This window comes from Salvelinus sp. IW2-2015, linkage group LG2, assembly GCF_002910315.2.
Source record: "Salvelinus sp. IW2-2015 linkage group LG2, ASM291031v2, whole genome shotgun sequence".
NCBI classification, from domain to species: Eukaryota; Metazoa; Chordata; class Actinopteri; order Salmoniformes; family Salmonidae; genus Salvelinus; species Salvelinus sp. IW2-2015.
In genome coordinates, this window is record NC_036839.1 from 39,875,012 (window position 1) to 39,889,506 (window position 14,495).

General features: G+C 43.0%; 1 protein-coding gene across 3 annotated transcripts in view; it reads right to left on the reverse strand.

Annotated features, from left to right (window-relative positions):
• Positions 1 to 14,495, reverse strand: part of uxs1 (UDP-glucuronate decarboxylase 1) — a 143,485-nt gene that overhangs the window by 29,897 nt on the left and 99,093 nt on the right. For 2 of the 3 annotated variants that reach the window (XM_024010556.1, XM_070449083.1), the window contains 2 exons: positions 12,220 to 12,339; positions 8,879 to 8,922 (listed from right to left, as the gene is read on the reverse strand). In XM_024010556.1, coding sequence (XP_023866324.1) covers positions 8,879 to 8,922; positions 12,220 to 12,339 — 164 coding nt within the window. Of the gene's footprint in view, positions 1 to 8,165; positions 8,311 to 8,878; positions 8,923 to 12,219; positions 12,340 to 14,495 lie in introns of those variants that run through there. The other variant, XM_024010557.2, reaches the window with a different exon arrangement.

The following is a 14,495-nucleotide window of genomic DNA, read 5'->3' on the forward strand; positions in this document are numbered from 1 at the left end:
TTATGGTATATTGTCGGTGTTGGTTTCTTCCTCCAGCTCCAAGTGTTATGGTATAATTGTCTGGTGTTGGGTCTTCCTCCCAGCTCCAAGGTGTTATGGTATATTGTCTGGTGTTGGTTCTTCCTCCAGCTCCAAGGTGTTATGGTATATTGCTGGTGTTGGTTCTTCCTCCAGCTCCAAGGTGTTATGGTATATTGTCTGGTGTTGGTTCTTCTCCAGCCTCCAGGTGTTATGGTATATTGTCTTGTTGGTTTCTTCCTCCAGCTCCAAGGTGTAGTATATTGTCTGGTGTTGGTTCTTCCTCCAGCTCCAAGGTGTTATGGATATTGTCTGGTGTTGGTTCTTCCTCCAGCTCCAAGTGTGTTATGGTATATTGTCTGGTGTTGGTTCTTCCTCCAGCTCCAAGGTGTTATGGTATATGTCTGGTGTTGGTTCTTCCTCCAGCTCCAAGGTTTATTATATTGTCTGGTGTTGGTTCTTCCTCCAGCTCCAAGGTGTTATGGTATATTGTCTGGTGTTGGTTCTTCCTCCAGCTCCAAGGTGTTGGTATATTGTCTGGTGTTGGTTCTTCCTCCAGCTCCAAGGTGTTATGGTATATTGTCTGGTGTTGGTTCTTCCTCCAGCTCCAAGGTGTTATGGTATATTGTCTGGTGTTGGTTTCTTCCTCCAGCTCCAAGGGGTTATGTATATTGTCTGGTGTTGGTTCTTCCTCCAGCTCCAAGGTGTTATGTATATTGTCTGGTGTTGGTTCTTCCTCCAGCTCCAAGGTGTTATGGTATATTGTCTGGTGTTGGTTCTTCCTCCAGCTCCAAGGTGTTATGGTATATTTGTCTGGTGTTGGTTCTTCCTCCAGCTCCAAAGGTGTTATGGTATATTGTCTGGTGTTGGTTCTTCCTCCAGCTCCAAGGTGTTATGGTATATTGTCTGGTGTTGTTCTTCCTCCAGCTCCAAGGTGTTATGGTATATATGTCTGGTGTTGGTTCTTCCTCCAGCTCCAAGTGTTTATGGATATTGTCTGTGTTTGGTTCTTTCTCCAGCTCCAGTGTTATGGTATATTGTCTGGTGTGGTTCTTCCTCCAGCTCCAAGGTGTTATGGTTATTGTCTGGTGTTGGTTCTTCCTCCAGCTCCAAGGTGTTATGGTATATTGTCTTGTGTTGTTCTTCCTCCAGCTCCAAGGTGTTATGGTATTATTGTCTGGTGTTGGTTCTTCTCCAGCTCCAAGTTGTTGGATGGTATATTGTCTGGTGTTGGTTCTTCCTCCAGCTCCAAGGTGTTATGGTATATTGTCTGGTGTTGGTTCTTCGCTCCAGGCTCCAAGGTGTATGGTATATGTCTGGTGTTGGTTCTTCTCCAGCTCCAAGGTTTATGGTATATTGTTGCCCTATGCTGTTCCTGCTTCTGCAACCTATTTGAGTGTTTGTTTAACATCCTGCGGATTCTGTGACCACCAAGCCTCATGCAACAGTAAAATGTTGGATAAAGCCATTTSACAAATCCAGCTGGTTTTAAACTTTGCTGTATTAAAGGCTTTACAATGTTTTTCATTAGAACAGACTCTCTGGTATTACTTCTACTGTATTTAGTATTGTTTACACTGTTCCAAACTGGCAGATCGATTACAATATCATTTAACAGTTTGTTACGCAACAGTATCTCTTGCGCTTTTGACAATGATTTTACATGAGGATTCACATGATATATGCCTAAAATATATCCACTAGGCTAATAAATAATAAAACATTTCCATTTGATTATTTAATTAACTTATATCAAGTTATCCCTTTGGAGCACATACRACAGTGATTTGGAGTTGTTGAATGGGACAAAATGTATTACAATTGAATTTGAATGAACTGAATGCTGAGGATGAAGAAGAGAGTGATTGAATTTAGAACAATAGTGTTAGAATTGTTCTTCCTCGGTCCCGCGTGTTTCTACTTTGTCAGAAGACGCTGTAACTRGACCGTAGCTTATTACTTACTAAAACKGTTGTTACACTGTAAGGTTTTTATTCTAAGACAAACGAAAATGGTCTGTATATTCCATTATATTCTTAAAATGTGTACACAAGTGATGTCTGCTAAATTAACAAGTTGATGGCAAAGCCATAAAGCCTCAGCTACCTAGACCCACTCCAATTTGCATACCGACCCAACAGATCCACAGATGATGCAATCTCTATTGCACTCCACACTACCMTTTCCCACCTGGACAAAAGGAACACCTACGTGAGAATGCTATTCATTGACTACAGCTCAGCGTTCAACACCATAGCACCCTCAAAGCTCATCACTAAGCTAAGGATCCTGGGACTAAACACCTCCCTCTGCAACTGGATTCTGGACTTCCTGACGGGCCGCCCCCAGGTGGTGAGGGTAGGTAGCAACACATCCGCCATGCTGATCCTCAACACTGGAGCCCCTCAGGGGTGCGTGCTCAGTCCCCTCCTGTACTMCCTGTTCACCCACGACTGCGTGGCCAGGCACGACTCCAACACCATCATTACATTTGCAGATGTCACAATAGTGGAAGGCCTGATCACCGACAATGACGAGACAGCCTATAGGGAGGAGGTCAGAGACTTGGCCGTGTGGTGCCAGAATAACAACCTATCCCTCAACGTAATCAAGACAAAGGAGATGATTGTGAGTACTACAGGAAAAGGAGGACCGAGAACATCCCCATTCTCATCGACAGGGCTGTAGTGGAGCAGGTTGAGAGCTTCAAGTTCCTTGGTGTCCACATCAACAACAAACTAGAATGGTCCAAACACACCAAGACAGTCGTGAAGAGGGCACGACAAAGACAATTCCCCCTCAGGAAACTAAAAAGATTTGKCATGGGTCCTGAGATCCTCAAAAGGTTCTACAGCTGCACCATCGAGAGCATCCCGACTGGTTGCATCCCTGCCTGGTACAGAAGGCACTACAGGGTAATGCGTATGGCCCAGTACACCACTGTCAGAGGGAGGCCCTAAAAATTGTCAAAGACCTTGGCGCTCTGGTACCGCTTGCCAGAGAGATTTGGCAGAGAGATTTGCCAGAGAGATTTGGCAAGCGGTACCAGAGCGCCACGTCTAGGACCAAAAGGCTTCAACAGCTTTTACCCCAAAGCCATAAGACTCCTGAACAGGTAATCAAATGGCTACCCGGACTATTTGCATTGTGTCCCGCATTGTGTCTCTTTTACGCTGCTGCTCTCTTTTCATCATCTATGCATAGTCACTTAACTATACATTCATATACATATTACCTCAAATTAGCCCGACTAACCGGTGCTTGGATATAGTCCTCGCTTCTGTTATTTTCACTGTTGGTTTTATTTCTTTACTTATCTATTGTTCACCTAATACCAATTTTTTACTTAAAAATGCATGGTTGATTAGGGCCTGTAAGTAAGCATTTTACTGTAAGGTCTACACCTGTTGTATTCGGCGCATGTGAAAAAAAATATACCTTGATTTGATTCTAAGCACAGATTTTTTTTAAATTAAGGTTTCACATATTTTCCCGACCTGAGCTATTTAATGTAGGTGTTTTATTTATTACATTTACTTGTGGAATGTTACCGAATAGATAAACAACAATAGAAAGAATAATCTGGTGGCATTGGTAGAGAGTGGAGTGAAAGTGTACTGTAAGGACACAATGCCGTGGGCCTGGTGGACATGGTTTAGCAGCCTTAACACACTGGAATACAAAAGAAGCCATCCACACTTGATGGGCTATCAGCAAGACATAAGACTTGCCGAGTTTAGGGACTTTAAATGTATTAATGGATGCTTGCGAGGCATGTCACTTCACCCATCTCTTTGCATAGCCCACCACATGCACTGTTTTCTAACCCTATCTGAATGGATCCATAATAAATTACTATGGGAAAAAAATATCACGGAATTACAGAAATACTGGAGTAAAGTAGACTAATGCAATTGAAGACAACAAATGGTTTCTTACTGAAAAACCCAAAAGTCATCCAATTGTTCTAATAGGATTTGAAGCAATAGCCTACCCACGTGTGGTCAACTATTTCGCAACGTTTCACGCTGCTCTGAGACAAGCATGGGGACTGGTCTTGATAAATCAAATCAGATTTTTATTTTCACTGAACCTCCATTTGGGTATAGGTTAGCCTACAATTAGGGTGTGGAAATGTTCGGTTTATTTTGCTCTTCACTGAGTTGCTTAGTAGCCTAGGCCTACTCCCGAACCGGTCTCGTTGTGCAGCGCCATTTTTCCCGAAGGGAAACGCTGAGGCCTACATAGGCTACTGTAAAATGTTTGTTTTTCTTGGAATAGAAACACCATAATATTATTCAWTTTAATTAAGCTATATTTCTAATCGTATAACCAGCACAACAAATACAATAATCATTTACAAACTAATTATAATCAATCCCATATAGTCTGTTCTAACAAAAAAGGTCTTAAAGTCTCTATTACAGCCAATATTAAAAACAGTCAAATGCATTCATAAAGTCAATCTCTTTAGCYGACATGTTGCGGCTRATTCAATGTTTAATTATTCAAGGCTCCATTTGTTATTTYGTTTTATAACTAAAATGCTTGACTGTATTTAAAGACATGGATGACTTGTATGCTGTGTGATGACATGCACAACTGAATGAATGGTTGATTGATATACTGTATATTGATGTAGGCCTTTATGACAATAAGTAAGTTACACTAAAACAGCTACAGTAAACAGGACTCTTAGGTCTACAGCTCCATGTTATTTCAATAACTTAACTTCTCAAAGATGCCCTCTGGTGGTCAAACTAGTATTAAACGGCAACAATGGCTGACAGTAAAATACTATGACTTCGTGCCATCCCTTACCGCAGCACCCTGCAAGCTGTGCTGCAGTATGACGCAACTTTTAAAGGAAGAACCACTGTACAGTATGTGCATGTGCCTGTRAGTGAGTGTGTGGGTGCGCCTGTGCACGCGTGCGTGTCTGCTCAACACATACTGTCAAACGTTTGGACACACCTACTCATTCAACGGTTTTAATTTATTTTTACAATTTTCTACATTGTAGAATAATAGTCAAGACATCAACACTACGAAATAACACATATGGAATCATGTAGTAACAAAACAAGTGTAAAACAGAACAAAATATATTACTTCAAAGTAGCCACCCTTTGCCTTGATGACAGCTTTGCACACTCTTGGCATTCTCTCAACCAGCTTCACCTGAAAAGCTTTTCCAACAGTCTTGAAGGAGTTCCCACATATGCTGAGCACTTGTTGGCTGCTTTTCCTTCACTCTGCGGTCCAACTCATCCCAAACTATCTCAACTGGGTTGAGGTCGGGTGATTGTGGAGGCCCGGTCATCTGATGCAGCACCCCATCACTCTCCTTCTTGGTCAAATAGCCTTTACACAGCCTGGAGGTGTGTTGAGTCATTGTCCCGTTGAAAAACAAATGATAGTGCCACTAAGCGCAAACCACATGGGATGGTGTATCGCTGCAGAATGCTGTTGTAGCCATGCTGGTTAAGTGAGCCTTGAATTCTAAATAAATCACAGACAGTGTCACCAGCAAAGCACCCCCACACCTCTTCCTCCATGCTTCACGGGGGGAAACGCATGCGGAGATCATCCGTTCACCTACTCTGCGTCTCACAAAGACACGGCGGTTGGAACCAAAAATCTCAAATTTGGATTCATCAGACCAAAGGACAGATTTCCACCGGTCTAATGTCTATTGCTTGTGGCCCAAGCAAGTCTCTTCTTCTTATTGGTGTCCTTTAGTAGTGGTTTCTATGCAGAAATTCGACCATGAAGGCCTGATACACGCAGTCTCCTCTGAACAATTGATGTTGAGATAGGTCTGTTACTTGAACTCTGTGGAAGGATGGCTACTTTGAAGAATCTAAAATATATTTAGATTTGTTTAACACTTTTTTGGTTACTACATGATTCCATATGTGTTATTTCATAGTTTTGATGTTTTCACTATTATTCTACAACGTAGAAAATAGTAAATATAAAGACAAATCCTGGAATGAGTAGGTGGGTCCAAACTTTTGACTGGTACTGTATGTGTGTCTCAGCCACTGTAGCATAATTAGCGGCGGTAGGTCCCCGTGGCTTGCTGCATGGAAAGGAATGTAGTGGCCTTTAAAAAGCCACTGAAGTTTACCAGGCTGTATGTTTGATCACACTAACAACCACTATGCTCCTACTGGGAACAGGCTCAAACTGGTCTGATCACATTAACAACCACTATGCTCCCACTGGGAACAGGCTCAAACTGGTCTGATGATCACAATTAACAACACTATGCTCCTACTGGGAACAGGCTCAAACTGGTCTGATCACATTAACAACCACTATGCTCCCACTGGAACAGGCTCAAACTGGTCTGATCACATTAACAACCACTATGCTCCCACTGGGAACAGGCTCAAACTGGTCTGATCACATTAACAACCACTATGCTTCCCATCGGGAACAGGCTCAAACTGGTCTGTGATCACATTAACAACACTATGCTCCCACTGGGAACAGGCTCAAACTGGTCTGATCACATTAACAACCACTATGCTCCTACTGGGAACAGGCTCAAACTGKCTACCTGCTCATCAGCCATCCATCAATATAGACCTCCTTTTTCTCTACATGTTTTATTCATGTTAAATTGACTAAAGAAAACAGTTTTTAATAAAAAAACTAATGATGCAAAAATCATTCACAAAACGCTCCTGTGATATTATGCAAAGTGTTTTCTGAGCACCAGTTCTAATGAACTCAGAAAGACTAAGCCCCTATAAATAATAACACAATAACAAATCTACGCTGGTGGGATGAAACCAGAAACTGCTACAACAGATAAATACCTCYGGGTTCATTGATGAAATACACAGACAATGCTGTAAGGATCTGTATAGATGAGAAAACTCCTCTGTAGATTTAGTTTGCAGGGCTACAGGGCAAGACAACATTCATGGATTATAAACTAATGCTTTAGTTTACGGCACCACCTAAAATAAATAATGGTCTTAAAGCAACAAGACAGTACTCACATCTAGTAGCAGACCAGAGAAAGGAGAGACAAAGACAGCACTAACAAACTAATTAAAAAGTGCTGTGATAAAAACAGTTCTTATTCCACCTGCCACCATCATATAAAAAGGTCCAAATATCTCCCACAATTCCAAGTGACACCGCGCCCAAATCAGCATTGTCAGGTGCTAAAGTATCGGAGTCAACATGGTCTCCCTCTGGCTCTCCGAGGCCTCAGCCGCGTAGGTGAAATGCATCGTGGGAAGTGACGAAAGGTTTGCCGTCTTGAATTCGTGCTAGACAGAGGCATGTCTGCGAGGCACAATAAGTCTGTGAGGTAGGTCTGTGAGGGAGGTCTGTGAGGGAGGTCTGTGAGGTAAGACTGAGGGCCGACAGTCATATGTGTAATAATGGTGGGTTACAATAGCATGCTATGCTGGTCTTAGACGTTATCAAAAGTTTGAACATGACTTTTACTTTGAGGGTGACATTTCATTGAAGAAGTATTTTTGAATAATTGCAGCGATGCTCTTTTTAACATTTCACAGCTACTTAGTGCTCTGCCCGTGTTCTTTCAGAAGAATAAAATGTTGCCCAGAGTCTTGGCTTGGCAATGTAACGCCGTGGGTAGGGAAATGAAGTAAGTCCACCAAATCCACTGATTCACAGACTATGGAAGTCATTAAGCAAAGTCAGGCTGTCATAGGACCTGGTTGAGAGAGGAGAAAACTTGGTAGAGGGGTTGCATCAAGCTCTCCCTCTGTGTATACAAGCCTAATTAAAGACATTCACGTTCCAGGTAAATGGCTGCTCAAAGGATGATAGGAGAGCTTCAAATACCCACCCTCCTCTGATCTCGCTCCTTCTAAATTGCAGCGCGTGTGTGTGTGTGTGTGTGTGTGTGTGTGTGTGTGTGTGTGTGTGTGTGTTGTGTTGCGAGATCAGACTGCACAGTCGATGAAAGCAGGGCTGATTAAATTATTCTCCAAAGATCATTCAAACACACACACACACGCACACAGCAATCTCCAAAACCTCTGAAATCTGAGGATGTGGATGAGGCGGTGTGTGTGTGTGTGTGTGTGTGTGTACGTGATGGAGAGAGGGGTGTTAGTATTTTATCCCACCACCTTTGTAATCTAAAGCAAATATTACCTTTCTCTCCCCTAAAAAAACTTGTGGCCGGAGTTCCCATGTCCAGCCAGCCGCCTGTCCATTGCCTCCAGATTCCTGCGAGTGTTACAACGTTGATATATGCAGACCCCTACGCCCCTCCAACCTAGCCCAACTATCAGTCTGTGTGAAAAGCAAACACTGCCGCCTTTCAAATGAACAAAGCCATTTCCACCTTTGAAATACTGTTCTTTGAATTCAATTACTAGAAAGAATTAGTGATATTTGGGAAGATTCCCTCCCTGGTTATCCATCCCTCCCTTAGAAGAGAGAACATGCATGCTTAAGGGTCTGGGCCTTCAGAGCCCATAGAATATTAACGCTACCACATACCACCACAATGTTCTGCTTAGAGACAGACAACTGCATGCACACACGCCCATATCTGCGCACACACTCATAGACACACAAAGTGATGATAACCATATTGCTCGGTCATTTATTTTTTCTTCCCCTTTCCATGAGCGACATCGTGTCTTCAAGAGAGAGCGACATTTAAGCTACCCAGCGGGCTGTCGGTCTTCTGCACGTATCCACAGAATACAGAACCTGAACACACAATTCTAATCCAATCTGTCGGACACATTCACAGAAACAGCATGCAGAGATACACAGACATCAACAAATGGAGAGCAAGATAAAAATGTAAGCTTCTGTGAACAGTGTGTTAGATGTGTTTGGTCAGGCTTACCTCACATACTGGAAGGCCCTCGTCTGGGATCCACTACCATACACCTATACAAACAAGGTGATATGAAACAATCAGAATCAGATTCTTGACATATTCAGAGAAAGACAGGTAGGTGCTACATGACGGATCAGAGAGACAAGTCTGTCTGTCTGTCCATCTGTCTGACTGAGTGAATGAGTGATGGTAATACTACAACTGGTAGAGTGTGTGAGATTGAGAGCAAACGTATGGGTGAGGAGACAGTGAGAGTGGTAGAGAGTGATGGCGTGAGAGTGACAGAGAGAGATGGTGATTTAGAGTGAGAGTGACAGAGAGAGAGATAGTGATTTAGAGTGTCAGTGACAGAGAGAGATAGTGATTTAGTGTGAGAGTGAAAGAGAAAGAAGTAACAGTGGCAGCAGTAACCGTAGTAAGTGGCAGCAGTAACAGTGGTAACAGTGGTAGTAGTACCAGTAGTAACAGTGGTAGTAGTAACAGTGGTAACAGTGTAGGAGTAGTAACAGTGTAGTAGTAGTAACAGTAGTAACAGTGGTAGTAGTAGCAGTGGTAACAGTGTAGTAGTAGTAACAGTAGTAACAGTGGTAGTAGTAACAGTGGTAACAGTGTAGGAGTAGTAACAGTGTAGTAGTAGTAACAGTAGTAGTAGTAACAGTAGTAACAGTGTAGTAGTAGTAACAGTGATAACAGCGGCAGTAGTAACAGTGGTAGTAGTAACAGTAGCAGTATTAACAGTAGTAACAGTGGTAGCAGTAACATATGGCAAAAGTGTAACAGTGGTAGGCGTAGTAACAGTGGTAGGAGTGGAAGGAGCAGTAACAGTTGTAACAGCGGTAACAATAGTAACAGCGGTAGTAGTAACAGTGGTAGTAGTAACAGTGGTAGTAGTAACAGCGGTAGTAGTAACAGTGGTAGTAGTAACAGCGGTAGTAGTAACAGCGGTAGTAGTAACAGCGGTACAGTGTAACAGTGGGGTAGTAGGTAACAGCGGTAGTAGTAACAGCGGTATGTAGTAGAACAGCGGTAGTAGTAACAGTGGTAGTAGTAACAGGGGTAGTAGGTAACATCGGTAGTAGTAACAGTTATACAGCGGTAAGTGAGTAACAGCGGTAGTAGTAACAGCGGTAGTCAGTAGACAGTGGTAGGTAGTAACAGGGGTAGTAGTAACAGCGGTAGTAGTAACAGCGGTAAGTAGTAACAGTGGTAGTAGTAACAGTGGTAGTGTAACATCGGTAGTAAAGTAACAGCGGTAGTAGTAACAGTGTCAGTAGTAACAGTGTAGTAGTAACAGTGTAGTAAGACAGTGGTAGTGTAGTAACAGTGGTAGTAGTAACAGTGGTGATAACAGTTGGGTAGTAGTAACAGTCTGGTAGTAGTAACAGCGGTAGGTAGTACAGTGGTAGTAGAGTACACATCGGTAGTAAGTACAGCGGTAGTAGTAACAGTGGTAGTAGTACAGTGGTAACATGGTAGTATAGTAGTAACAGCGGTAGTAGTAACAGTGGTAGTAGTAACAGCGGTAGTAAGTAACAGTAGTAAACAGTTGTAGTAGTAACAGCGGTAGTAAGTAACAGCGGTAGTAGTAACAGTTGTAGGAGTAACAGCGAGGTAGTAGTAACAGCGGTAGGTAGTAACAGTGGTAGTAGTAACAGCGGTAGTAGTAACGTGGTAACAGTGGAAGTAGTAACAGCGGTAGTAGTAACAGTGGTAGTAGTAACAGAGGAGTAGTAAGTGATAGTAGTAACAGTGGTATTAGAAACAGTAGTAACAGTGGCAGCATTAATAGTTGTAAGAGTGGTAACATAACATATGAACAGAGTAACAGTGGTAGTAGTAGTAACGGTGGTAACACGCGGCAGTAGTAACAGTGGTAGTTGCGCAAAGTAGTAACAGTGGCAGTAGTAACAGTGGTAACAGTGGCAGTAGTAACAGTGGTAAGCAGTAAGTAACAGTGGCAGAGACAGTGGTAACAGTTGTAGTAGTAACAGTGGTAACAGTGGCAGTAGTAACAGTGGTAGTAGATAACAGTGGCAGTAGGTAACAGTAGTAACAGTGGTAGTATAACAGTGGCAGTAGTAACAGTGGTAGTAGTAACAGTGCAGTAGTAACAGTGGTAGTAAGTGAAGTAGTGCAGTAGTAACAGTAGTAACAGTGGTCGTAGTAAGTGGCAGTAAGTAACAGGCAGTAGTAACAGTGGCAGTAGTAAACAGTGGGCAAGTAGTAACAGTGGTAGTAGTAACAGTGGCAGTAGTAACAGTAGTAACAGTGGCAGTAGTACAGGCTGGAGTAGTAACAGTGGCAGTAGTAACAGTGGTAGTAAGTAACAGTGGTAGTAGTAACAGTGGGTAAGTAGTAACAGTGGTAGTAGTAACAGTGGGTAGTAGTAACAGTGGAGTAGTAACAGTGGGTAGTAGTAACAGTGGTAGTAGTAACAGTGGCAGTAGTAGATCAGTGGCAGTGAGTAACGAGTGGGCAGTAGTAACAGTGGTATAGTAACAGCGGTAGTGAGTAACAGGGTGGTAGTAGTAACAGTGCAGTAGTAACAGTGGCAAGTAGTAACAGCTGGTAGGGTAAGTGAGTAAAGCAGTGGTAGTAGTAACAGTGTGTAGTAGTAACAGTGTAGTAGTAACGTGCATAGTAGTAACAGTGGTAGTAGTAACAGTGGTAGTAGTAACAGTTGTAGTAGTAACAGTGGTAGTAAGTAACAGTTGTAGTAGTAACAGTGGCAGTAGTAACAGTGATAGTAGTAACAGTTGTATGTAGTAACAGTGGTAGTAGTAACAGTGTGTAGTAAGTAACAGTGGGAGTAAGTAACGAGTGGTGAGTAGTGAAACAGTTGTAGTAGTAACAGTGGTAGTAGTAACAGTGGTAGTAGTAACAGTAAGCGGTAGTAGTAACAGTGGTAAACAGTGCAGTTAGTAACAGTGGATAATAAAAAAACAAAGAGTGGGGCAGGTGAGTGAACCAGTAGTGAACAGCGGTAGTAGTAACAGTTGTAGTAGTAACAGTGGCAGTAGTAACAGTGGTAGTAGTAACAGTGGTAGTAGTAACAGTTGTAGTAGTAACAGTGGCAGTAGTAACAGTGGTAACAGTTGTAGTAGAAAAAGTAGTAGTAACATTGGTAACAGTGGTAGTAACATTGTTAGCTGTAACAGTAGTAACAGTGGCTACAGCAGTAACAGCGGTAGTAATGACAGTAGTAACAGTGGTAGTAGGAGCAGTAGTAACAGTGGTAGTAGTAATAACAGTGGTAGTAGTAATAACAGTGGTAACAGTGGAAGTAGTAACAGTGGTAGTAGTAACAGTAGTAACCGTAGTAAGAGTGGTAATTATAGTGGACGTACGGTGAGAGGCTCTCCCTGTAGAGCCTGCAGTATGAAGTTGCTGACCACGCGGCCATCGTTCATGTGCATCCGGGACCCAAAGGTGTTAAAGATGCGTGCCACCCTCACCTCCACTCCTTCCTGTGGGCACAGGAAGAGGAAATAGAGGGGTGAGTAGAAAAGTACACAAATCCTAACGTGGCACAGGACAAAAGGGGGTTATGGTTTGTGTCAAAGACCTACCCTAACGCAATGATGAAACAACCTCATAGGTCGAGGACATTATGTAATTCATGAGTTATTAGCATGTAATTACCATTGTGTTATTTCTAATACATGGTGAAGAGGAAACCATAAAGTAAACCAACATAACCAAAAAAGTCAGATTTGAGTTGCTCCTGGCTCTATGATTTACAGGCTTCAGACTAGTAAAATGGCAAATGTTTCACGGGCAAATCCATATCTTTGGGGGCTTAAAATCACCATGCACAACATTGGTACCCTTTCTAAACCTGTACGCAGAACATCAAAGATGGATAAACACAACCCAATCATTACATTAAGAAAACAACAAGCCATCTGTTGCGCTAGTTATGCTAAATTCTACTCGAAAAGCTGATTCTAACACGCTTGCGTCATTTGGCAGTTTTTAAAGTCAATAGAAAATAATAATGTCTTCGCGGGATCTGTTCTCCTCTCGGATCGGTCTGTCTAACGCAAAATGTTTTGTTGCGATCTGTACACCAGATGAATGTATGTAAGCAGAAGCAGAGCACATTATATTCTGAGGAGGTGCTGTGTGTGGAGGGATTAGCAACATTTACACACAAAGCCCCATCGACTGGGCAAGCTTTATCGCTGGTACACATACACAGCTCCTTGGTCCACCAGGTGACAAACAAACAAAACGATTACAAAAATCTCACACAAACAAAAATACACACAAGAATTGTTAGTTCTGTGTGCTGGATGATTTCTCAGACAGGTTTGGAAAGTTTGGCCTACTGGAAGTACGTGCCTTTGCTCCAGCCCAACACACTAGTGTTGGGGAGGAACAAAACTCAGTAGCTCTTCAGRACCGGCACTGGCCACTCCCGGCCCACAATCTCATACTATCCCTGCATGGAAAATCCTGACCTAACCTGATGGATAGACAGTTGCACCTAAGTGATAACCAATCAATCACACAACCCAGGTCACACTCAGAGTGAGTACATATTGATCTGATAGCTTTTAAAAACTCTGTTTGGCCTCTTTTGGCCCATCCTAAGCATGGTCTGGACCAACTAGGGCAGTGTATGAAATGGCACCCTATTCCTTATATAAAAGGCGCATTACTTTTGACCAGCGCCCTATGTGGGATGTCAACTGAGGTCCTCTGTTCTCATTAACCAGGTGTTTTAACACGCTAGAGGCCAATACACCTGGCTAATGTCATGGATACGCTAGAGGCAAAACACCTGCTAATGTCATGGATACGCTAGAGCCAAACCACCTGGCGTAATGTCATGGATACGCTAGAGGCCAAACATGGCTAATGTCATGGATACGCTAGAGGCCAACACCTGGCTAATGTCATGGATACGCTAGAGGCCAAACACCTGGCTAATGTCATGGATACGCTAGAGCCAAACACCTGGCTAATGTCATGGATACGCTAGAGGCAAAACACTGGCTAATGTCATGGATACGCTAGAGGCCAAACACCCTGGCTAATGTCATGGATACGCTAGAGGCCAAACCTGGCTAATGTCATGGATACGCTGAAGGCCAAACACCTGCTAATGTCATGGATACGCTAGAGGCCAAACACCTGGCTAATGTCATGGATACGCTAGAGCCAAACCCTGGCTAATGTCATGGATACGCTAGAGGCCAAACACCTGGAAAATGTCATGGATACGCTAGACGGCCAAACCCTGGCAATGTCATGGATACGCTGAGGCCAAACACCTGGCTAATGTCATGGATACGCTAGAGGCCAAAACACCTGGCTTAATGTCATGGATACCTAGAGGCCAAACACCTGGCTAATGTCATGGATACGCTAGAGGCCAAACACCTGGCTAATGTCATGGATACGCTAGAGGCAAACACCTGGCTAATGTCATGGATACGCTAGAGGCCAAACACCTGGCTAATGTCATGGATACGCTAGGACAAACACTGGCTAATGTCATGGATACGCTGGAGCCAAACACCTGCTAATGTCATGGATAGCTGGAGCCAAACACCTGGTATGTCATGGATACGCTGGAGCCAAACACTGGCTAATGTAATGGATTTGCCTGGAGTTA